The sequence below is a fragment of the Macaca fascicularis genome, chromosome X (assembly GCF_037993035.2).
Source record: "Macaca fascicularis isolate 582-1 chromosome X, T2T-MFA8v1.1".
Taxonomy (NCBI): domain Eukaryota; kingdom Metazoa; phylum Chordata; class Mammalia; order Primates; family Cercopithecidae; genus Macaca; species Macaca fascicularis.
This window is the reverse complement of record NC_088395.1, coordinates 76,795,646-76,805,799: the sequence shown is the minus strand read 5'-3', so window position 1 is coordinate 76,805,799 and position 10,154 is coordinate 76,795,646. Positions and strand designations below refer to the sequence as shown.

Sequence of the window (10,154 nt, the reverse complement as noted above, 5' to 3'; positions counted from 1 at the left end):
TATTCTAAAATTTCATGTACACAGAATAATATACCCTAACATTTGTTTCTTCTTTCAGTAACAGTTTTATTCAGTACCTATGATAGCTCACAGACATACATGTGATGTCTCTTCAATGTGAGTAATGAGTTCTCCCAGACTGACCAAAAGGCTGAAGGTATTTCTAAGGCCTGGCCTGTGACCTCCTTCCCTTTGCCCTCCAATCACATTGTCACTGAGAGATCATAGACAGTTGGGCCTCAGAAACAGAAATGCAAGTCCTGTGTCCCATTTGAGCCCTGGGCTCCCTCCTGCCCATCACCCTCCACCATCCAGACTGGCCCTGGAGGCCTCTTGTCAGCTGCACGCCAACACTAACTTCCCACTCCAGGGCTTCATCCACATTTCTCTAGCCAAGTGTGCAAAGGAGTGTCACAATCTCAGTCCAGGCAATACCCAAGTGGGTAAAAGTACAGGTGAGTGGGCAGCTGGAAGGAACAGGATAAGCAGAGGCGTTATGTGGTCCTGTAATTTTGTTGGGGGGGTGGTGGTGCAGGGGCGGAGACTAGGCAGGGGCTGGAGAAGAAAACATTAAGAGAGGGAACATCACAGACTCCTGAGCAATCAGGGCTGGGCAGCTGAACAGCGCTTAACTGGAGCCACTGGGACGCTGGGCACAATGTTCTTGCCCTCTAAGAAGGACCTCAAGACCACCCTGGAGGTCTTTGCTGTTTTCCACTGGATCTCCATTGCCTTTATTATCAGTGAGTCTTCAGCCTTTGGTAGGGTGACCAACCATCCTGGTTTGCGTGAGACTGAAGGATTTTAGGGTTGCAGGATGTTCAATGGTCAAACTAGGGTTGTTCCAGCAAAACCAGGAAGGTGGGCCATGGTATTTGTGGGATCTGTGAGTGTCCCTGTGGGCATATGTGTGTGTGCATATGGGTGTGTGCCTATGCAGGGGTGTGTATATGCGCGTGTATGCACATGGGTTTTGCTGCAGGTGTGAGCCCTCCTGGGTCTACATTGGGGTGTAGAGGGCATGCTTTGGGAAGATTAGGAGCAGTTCCACTGAGGCTAGCCAAGGAAAAGGGCTTAGCTGCAATCACAGGGGCTCAAGCAAACCACCAGTGACAGACAGTTGGGTCAGGTGGCAGACTGAGGCTCTGGAAACCTCGTCCGGAGGAATTTGACCATTTATCCATCCATGTCTTCCAACACCTACACTACAAACACTTGGTCAAAGTTATTTCTATGCTGGCCACTGTGTTCTAAATGCTGAAACAAATCATTACTGTGGGAAGGGGTCCTAGAAAACATTCTTGCCTTTCCAGTGGTTCAGGTGAGTACCGGCTGGAGTCAGGGACATGAATTAAGTGACCTTGTAAACTATCTAGGAATAAAGAATGCAAGTAGGCCCTGGTGCACAGGGCTGCCACAGAGGCATGCCAGTGAACAGGAAGGGTGGGCATTCCTTACCTCACCTCACTTGTTTTCAAATTCCAGGTCTACTACTTACTATCTGTGCAATTGTTAGCAAGGTATTTATCCTTTCTGAGTCTTATTTTCCTCATTTGCAAAGTGAGAGCATTCAGGGTGTATTAATCAGGATGGTCTAGTTATGCCGTGCTGATAAATTTACCCTGAAATCTCAGTGGCTTAACCCAGCAAATGGTTACTTCTTGTTCATGCTGAATGTCCAACATAGGTTGGTGGGAGTCACCGCTCACTGCGGACACTAATACTCAGGCAGATGGAGGCACCACCAAATTGTGTCGCTGCAAAATGGAACTTGAGGGATTACCACAGCATGGGAGGGAAAGTGAATGGAGAACTCATCCGCAGTCCTTACTACCTCCACCCAGAAGTGACAGGCAAGAAACCATTAGCTGTCGCCTCACTTTGAACGTCCTTAATTACTGATGAGATTGAGCATCTTTTCATCTTATCAGCAATTAGTATTTCTTTTTCTGTTAACTGCCCATTTATGACCTCTGCCCATTTTTCCCTTGAATTTGAGTTGACTCTTGAAGGACAAATAGGAAATAGACGAAGAAAGGAAGAGCATTTGGGGCAGAGAGTGGGCAACACATGGAAAAGCTAGGATGGCAAAGGGCACATAATGCATTCAAGAAGCTGCCAGTGGTTAAGTGAGGTGGAGGGTGAGAAGTACAGAATTGGTGTTCGATAGACATTGAATGAATGAATGAACAAACAAGAGAGGGAAGAAGGAAGAGACTGGAGAAACAGGCAGGGAACAAATTGCATAGGGCTTTGTAAACCATGGAAAGGAGTTTGGACTTTTTCTGAGAGCCATGTGGAGCCATGAGGGAGATTGACACAAGGTGATGGCATCAAAGATTACTCTAGCTCTGTGAAGTAAACTGATCATAGGAAGATAGAAGTGAAAGGGGCAATGCCAGGTAGGAGGCTGTTGCAGTAATCCAGATGGCAGTAATTTGGACCAGGCCATTAGTGATGGTGATGCAGAGAAGAGGAAAGAAGAGGGGAGATTCAAGAAATTGGAGTCGAATTAATAGGACTTGAAGATGGGGACAGGGCACGAGAGAAATGGAGGAAGCAAGACTGAGGGATCAGGTCCCAGTGTGAGCTGGCAGGGGCGCAGGTGGAGCGGAGAAGGGTTAAGGAGGAGAGTGGCTGAAAGGGGATGAGTCCAGGGACAAAATGGACTCAGAGGACTCCTAACTGGAGTTTGACTTTGGGTATACTAAGAAGTACAGAGAGGGCAGGCAGAAGAGCTCTCGGTCCTGGCAGCAGACGTGGGCTGCCAGTGTTTGCCCCTTTCTCACTAGCTCACATAGGGCAAGTGGGGCAATGGCCCTTCGGAGGCCTCTCAGCTCTTCACTCTAGGAGTGCAATTGAATCCATTTGGACCGTAAAGGCCTTGAGAGAAGGCCCTCCCAATAAGTGAGGGAAATAGGGCAGATATTGGTATTTTAGTTCCCATGTTGCAGATGAGGAACTGAGGCTCAGCAACGTCTTTGGTCACACACAGTAAGTGGCAGATCCAAGATTCATCACATCACAGGGCACCCTACCTGAGGCCACACTTACCAGATGTCCCCAGCACTGCCTAGGTTTGAGCAGAGCCTAAAGGAAACTGGGAGGTGTCCTCTGGACTAGGCTCATGCCTCTCTTTACTTCTCGAAGAAGTCAGTAGTGTCATATGGTGCTTATCAAAACCCAAGAACTACTGGCCTTTGCTCCACCCTTAATGCTCTTTCCCAAGGCAGTGCTTTTCAACTTTGTTGGTTCTTTCTTCTGGAATTTACTTCCACATTTCTAAATCTTATTATTTGCTGATGTAACAATTTTAGACATTGTCTATTGACTTCCTAATATGGAAGATGAGAATTTGGCTGTATACACTATCACTGGAACTTCCTCTTTCCCCATCCTCCCAAAATTGTTATAGCACAGGTTTTGGTTAAATGCCTATGACTAGAAAATATGATTCATAATTGAGCTATTTAGTCACCAAGATTATATTTCCTTTCCCGTGGAATTTCTTGTTTTCCCTGAAGTTAATAATTGCCTCGTTTTATTTTATTTTTAATGTAATATTTTAAAATCAATTTTTGAATCTAAGTACTAAATATTTTATAGAAATAAAACTTTTTCTACTTAACATAAGGATTAAAAATACCTAATTCCAATCCTAGAAGTATCATCATTGCAATTTGACAAAATAATTTCAAAGTTTATCTGGAAAAAGAAACCGTTGAGATTAGAAAAGAGGAAGCACAGTTGTGAACGTTCCCTATGAAATGTTGGGCAGAAAACTGTTACATAAAAAGCTTCACAGACTCTAGAATTCACAGATAAAATTATTGAGTACAGGTCGGTGGCAGTGGCTCATGCCTGTAATCCTAGCACTTTGGGAGGCTGAGGCAGGTGGATCACTTGAGATCAGGAGTTCGAGACCAGCCTGACCAATATGGCAACAACCCGTCTCTGCTAAAGATACAAAAATTAGCCAGGTGTGGTGGTGCACACCTGTAATCCTAGCTACTGGGGAGGTTGAGGCACGAGAACTGCTTGAACCCGGGAGGTGGAGGTTGCAGTGAGCTGAGATCATGGCACTGCACTCCAACTTAGGCGACAGAGCAAGACTCTGTCAAAAAAAAAAAAAAAAAAAATTGAGTACAGTGGTCTTGAAACAGGCACACAAATTTAATATTTCATAGTGAAGCATCCTAAAGCCATTTAGGGGATGAGTTTCTTACCACAAAGTATCAGGAAAATCGTTCGTTTCATTCAGAAACTCTAGTTGTAGCCTTACTCATACCATGCACTGAAATGAATTGTAGTTAATTGCTTCATTTTACGTTTCTTTTGTTATCTATTAGAAATCTATTAGTTATCACGAATTCACCCTCTGAATCTCTGCAGACATGTCAATCTCTCAGTATGGGCAAATGCAACAAGAATCTAAGTCCCCTCCATCATTTTATTTCCTTTAGAACATCGCTGCTGGAGCTCAGCATCTTCCTGTTACAATTTGGCCTCATGCACAGCTGTCACCTTCAGGGCCCTTGAGGCACCTTGGGTGCAAAATTTAAGAAAGTGCTCACTCTCAGGGCTGTGCAAGTGATGGGCCAGTACTTGCATGACCTGAGAGTGAGTGTCTTGCTCAATGTTGTGCCCTGGGCACCTTGCTCACCTCTCCCTATCCCTGGCCCTGCTTGCTGCCCTCCTTCATTGGGTCATTTTTTTCCTGGATTCTATGCCTTCCTCTTTCTTGGTTTACTCCCTCATTTTGGTGAAGCACATTCTCCAGTAGTTTTCTGAGACAGGAGCATGGGAGACAAATTATCTGGGACTGTGTGCATCTAAAATTGCCTTTATTCCACTTATATACTTGATTAATAGTTTGACTGCTTATATAATATCTTAGCTGTGTCTAGTGTAAGTATTTGAGTCTGGAGTCTATTTGGTTCAATTTTTCGGGGAACAATCTTCCCATCATCTAGTTGTGTAGGGGAGGAGAGGGAACCTGGGGTTCTAATTCCTTGGCAGACTTTCAACCTGTCCTCCAGTTTTTCTAGCCCTGTGCCTCATCCCTGCCTCTTGTGGCACCTGATGCCTCCAAATTCTGAATCTTTCCTAGATCCTCCAGTGCAAATAGGCTCACATCTTGTAGGCATCCCCCTTCAGGTAACTAGATTTTAATTTTTTTGTTCTAAGTCAGTTACCCCCTCCTCCATCTGCTGTCCTATATGGAAATGTTTTGCTAATATCTCTTATCTGCTGTTGGCATCTCATTAATTCTCTTTCTCCTTGTGGATCTATATTTTAAAAAACATTTTAATGATAATTTTCATGGAGCTCCAGCAAGAAGTCAAGGCAAAAACTTGTGTTCAATCTACGATGTTCAATTTGAAATGTTCTCTGTCTTTTCTAACCTTTTATTGACCTACTTTCCCAAATAATCTTACTTACGGCTGCCTTAAAAACTGAGTTCAGTAATAATTCTGAGTGTGGCCCCCTATGACTCATCTCTAGTAACTCTTCCTAACTACACTAACCTACAGCGTTCCTATCTTACTGGAACTTAATACAGCCCAGTACCTTATTCTATTCCGGTTTGTATTTTTCTTTGTTTCTTTGCCATCTGGTGTGCTCCCAACTGGGCTGAAGGTGGGTTTGTGCTTTCCCTGGTATTCCCTTAACTAATGCCTCAGAGAGAAGACATGGAGAGGGGGATGTGAATTGGAGGAAAACTGTTCCAGGATTCCCCACCTCTGGTGGCCCACCACTGGCTCACTGCCACTGACCACACTGCAGGCAGAGCCCAGTGCAGTGCTGGAGCAGGGCGCAGGGAGGAGAGGGCTTACAGTGTGAAGCTCAGCTAGGGAGGAAGACACCTTGCCTTCTAGACCTGAATCAGGTTTCCAAGACCAGATAGGAGAGGGGGCTGGGGACATGGGCAGGTGGGCCAGGTGCTGGGGTGAAGAAGTGAGAGTGTTGAGTGGGTATGTGTGAGAGAGAGTGCATATGACTTTGGGATGGACAGAACTCCAGAGATAGGGTAAGTATGAGGGACCGCTTGAAATTCATTAACTCTGGTCTGGGCTTCCTGCAGTAACCACTGTGACCATTGTCAACCTCTACCTGGTGGTGTTCACACCATACTGGCCTGTCACTGTGCTTATTCTCATCTGGCTGGCTTTTGACTGGAAGACCCCTCAGCGAGGTAAGGGTCCTGCTGGTGCTGTGTTGCCACATGCTCTTTCCCCTTCTCTCATCACAATCCTGAGAGGCTCTGGCCAATTCCCAGACAGCCCTTTAGCTTGTCCCTCCCTGGGCTAGAGAGGCTGAGGGAAGGGGTCCTTTTAATGTGGTAGAAAGGCCCAGATCAGAACTGGAGTAGGTTAGGGGAGGGGCAGCTAGTGAAGCAGAAGCTAGGCCTGTCCTAAATTGCCCTGATATGCCCACCTCCGTTGCCACTTAAGAGGCCAGGAAACAGCAGGGGGTGAGAGCATCCTAGGGCAGGCCCACAGTGGGAATGGACAAAGCTTGGCTGCATTGCCTCTGTTTTCAGGCGGCCGCCGGTTTACCTGTGTGAGGCACTGGCGCCTGTGGAAACACTACAGGGATTACTTCCCTCTCAAGGTCAGTAGCCCCAGGTCCCCACTCAGGCCTGGGCTCAGCCCCGACTTCAGTGCTAGGAGTTGGGTCAGGCTAGGGGTGGAGGGTGCCATCCACATTGAGGCTCTTGAGAATGACGCCCCCTGGAGTTGTACATTGGGCAATCTGCATGGCTAGACCTAGCAGTCCTTTTCTTTTCAGATCTCTGCCCAAAAGAGGAGTTCTCTACCCTGGGGATAGCCCTCCTGATTCTACTTTCTTCCGCAGCTTCTGAAGACTCATGACATCTCCCCCAGCCGCAACTACATCCTCGTCTGCCACCCTCATGGGATCTTGGCCTTTGGATGGTTTGGCCAGTTTGCCACAGAGGCCTCAGGCTTCTCCAAGATATTTCCTGGCATCACCCCTTACGTGCTCACACTGGGAGCCTTTTTCTGGATGCCTTTCCTCAGGGAATATGTAATGTCTGTAGGTAAGTTGGCTCCTAGGACACAAAGCCAAAGAAAAAATGGCTCCCCAAGGGAGAAGTGTAGGGGGATGCATGAGAGCAAGGCCAGCTCCCGATCCCCTCTGGTCTGAAACAGCTATCATAGGCTCACCTGCCTGATGTGAGGCTCTTTGCACTGTCCCTCCTTTGAAGCAGTAGAGAGGAAATGTAGGGGTTTGGGAAGTGGCCAATGGCTGTTTGGCTTTTTCTCTCCACCAGGGATCTGCTCTGTAAGTCAATCCTCCATCGACTTTCTGCTGACTCATAAAGGCACAGGCAACATGATCATTGTGGTGGTTGGTGGACTGGCTGAGTGCAGATACAGCCTGCCAGGCTCTTCCACCCTGGTCTTGAAGAACCGGTCTGGTTTTGTGCGCACGGCCCTTCAGCATGGGTAAGGACAGCTCCAGTCCAGGCTGGGGGAAGGGATCCAAAAGTGTTGCAGGGAAAGAAGACGACGGGGTTTTGAGGAAAGGACATCCACAGAGAGAGAAGGAAGTATACAATACATTCTTATGAACTATGGTCATCAGGAAGATAATTTTTTTTGTCAATTAAAAAAATAAATAAGTTAAAAAAAAAAAAAAGAGGGAGGAGGAAAGCCACCTCTGGGTTGAAGAGCTGAGACCAGGTCGTGGAGGCGTTTCTGCTGAAGTAGAAAGGGCAGAGGGCCAGCCCTGAGCCTGTTCTCCCTCACAGCAGCCTCTCATCTGGGCCGGTCCCTCTATACAAGGGGACTGGCAACAACTCTGTCTCAGAGAGAGCCAAGCTTAGCTTGTGTTAAAGTGAAGAAAATCAACTGGCATGGCCCTTGGGTCTTACCTTCCACCGTTTCAGACCCAGGGGTTCCCAGGAGGGTCTGAGCTTGCCTCCTCCTTTAGCTTACTACTGCTTTGCCCCCACAGGCAGCCAGGGGTAGGCCATGGAGCTCCCAACTTGGACCTAGGCACAGCTGGACTGAGGTCTGGGAAGCCTGTAGGCAGACCCAGGGATCACGGGCCGTCAGCGTGTCTGGCATTTGACAAAGTCCCTACCTTTCTGGGCTTCACAGAATATGCTTTTGCTCTGCAGGGTGGCTCTAATACCTGCGTATGCCTTTGGGGAGACGGACCTCTATGATCAGCACATTTTCACACCTGGTGGCTTTGTCAACCGCTTCCAGAAGTGGTTCCGGAGTATGATACACATCTACCCCTGTGCTTTCTATGGACGTGGCTTCACCAAGAAATCCTGGGGCCTTCTGCCCTATAGTCGGCCTGTAACCACCATTGGTGAGTGGGCCTTTCTGCTGGCAGCCTCAGTCTAGGACACAGGATCTAGCTCTGAGGCTGAACCTCAGCTCTGACTCTGCTCAGAGGCAGGGAGGCTGGCTAGGATGAGTGGCAGCTTTTTGAGGTGAGGATGGGGATAGTCTGGGCTTGAGGCCTGGGGCCTATTCTGAGGAATGAACTATTCTGATGCTTTTCTCTTTTCCTTCATTGTCTCCCCTGGCAGTCGGGGAGCCTCTACCAATGCCTAAGATTGAGAATCCAAGCCAGGAGATCGTGGCTAAATATCACGCACTCTATATTGATGCCCTACGTAAACTGTTTGACCAGCATAAGACCAAGTTTGGTATCTCAGAGACCCAGGAGCTGGAGATAATTTGACAGACATCCCCAGCAGCCTTCAGCCTGGCTGGAAGGTATGGACCCAGTGAGAACAGGAGGACAAGAGTCACCTATGGGCCTCCTGCTCCTGATTTGACCAGTCCTCCTTATGGGGAGGGCCTGTTCATTTGCTTGTTTTCTGCACTCCTTTTCCCACTTCATTTCTTTTTCCTTCCAGCTCTTTTCTGCCCTTTCTTCACAGCTACAGGAGACAGAGTCCCAAGAAACAGGGAAGAGCCTAGGGGAGAGGTGCCCTGAAGGCACTTTGGTGCCAGCATTGAGGAAAACAATGGACAGAATAAAAAGCCCATGTTCTGATACTGCGTGTGCACCCACTCCTCTGTTTCGAGGGCTCTGGGATCCCTGCGCATGTCTCTCCTTCTCTAGCTGTCAAACAGCCCCATCTCCTGGCATTGAGCCCCATCTCCTGGCATTGAGCCCCATCTCCTGGCATTGAGTCCTACTTCCTACAGGAGTAGGACTGGGACCTGCAGAGCCAGTGGGCTTTGAGTTCAAGCTCCACCAACTTCAAGCCACGTGACGGTGGGGCAATCAGTCACCTCTGAGCCTCCTTTCTTCATCTATAAAATGAGACTAACAATCTGTCCCCTGCTTACCTCAAAGGCTGTTGGGAAGATGAAACAATATTGGACGTGATTGAACTTTATACACTGGAGAGCTACGTGAACCATTTTCTTTTCCAACCATTTTCCTCATTTCCTGTCCCTGAGCAAACAATGCCCTAAATACCCTCTGCTACCCACTAGCCCGCACTCAGTTTCCGCCTCATAAAGCTATAACAGAATAGGTTGGACTCAGGCCTAATTTTCTCTGTTGTTCCCTCAGCAACTTGCCTATACTTGCGTGGCCCTATAATTCTGCCCTTTGTTTGAGAGTCAGCCAGCCTGCTCAGGATGGAAACGAGGCGCCTGGCTTTTAGCAGCCATAAAGAACTCTCCTTCTGAATGGCAAGTCTCTCAGACTCTTGGTCTAATGGCTGTTGCAATGACAGGCTACAACATTTGGCTCACAGCCCTCTCATTCCATTCCTCTTGGGTGGGTGCCATTTGGTCCAGTGATTTACCTGCATTACGTTCGTCAGTTTGGTCTACAACTTCCTGCGTGTTTACTGCAGTGTGAGCTGCTGCCTCTACCCTGGGTGCCTGCCTCATGTGATGATTTGTATACAGTGGCCAGAGACATGCTTCTGCTTTTCTGCTGTCTTTGTCACTTGTTGTGCCAGAGATTACATTTTCCCTGAGCTTCCATAAAGTGTTTTTAAACAGTCTGCAGCTTTCCTGCGACTGGTTTCCTTAAAAAACAAACAAACAAACAAAAAAAACCTCTAAGGTGGCTAGAGGACCAGCCTGGGCTGCAACACCCAGCCCATGCATACCTGGCCATTGCAGATTTGTCGTGGTCTACTG

At 47.7% G+C, this 10,154-nt stretch overlaps 1 protein-coding gene across 2 annotated transcripts; it reads left to right on the top strand.

The window, feature by feature from the left end:
• Positions 1 to 597: 597 nt before the first annotated feature.
• Positions 598 to 10,015, top strand: AWAT2 (acyl-CoA wax alcohol acyltransferase 2). Of its 2 annotated transcripts, none has more exons than XM_005593842.5 (8): positions 598 to 743; positions 6,086 to 6,196; positions 6,545 to 6,615; positions 6,859 to 7,063; positions 7,298 to 7,472; positions 8,150 to 8,349; positions 8,573 to 8,762; positions 8,906 to 10,015. In XM_005593842.5, exons 1-7 carry the CDS (start codon positions 659 to 661, stop codon positions 8,725 to 8,727), a joined length of 1,002 nt encoding a protein of 333 aa, XP_005593899.1. In that variant the 5' UTR covers positions 598 to 658; the 3' UTR covers positions 8,728 to 8,762; positions 8,906 to 10,015. The 2 variants fall into 2 exon arrangements, with proteins under 2 accessions (XP_005593899.1, XP_005593901.1); XM_005593844.5 differs by having other exon boundaries at positions 8,930 to 9,063.
• Positions 10,016 to 10,154: the final 139 nt, after the last annotated feature.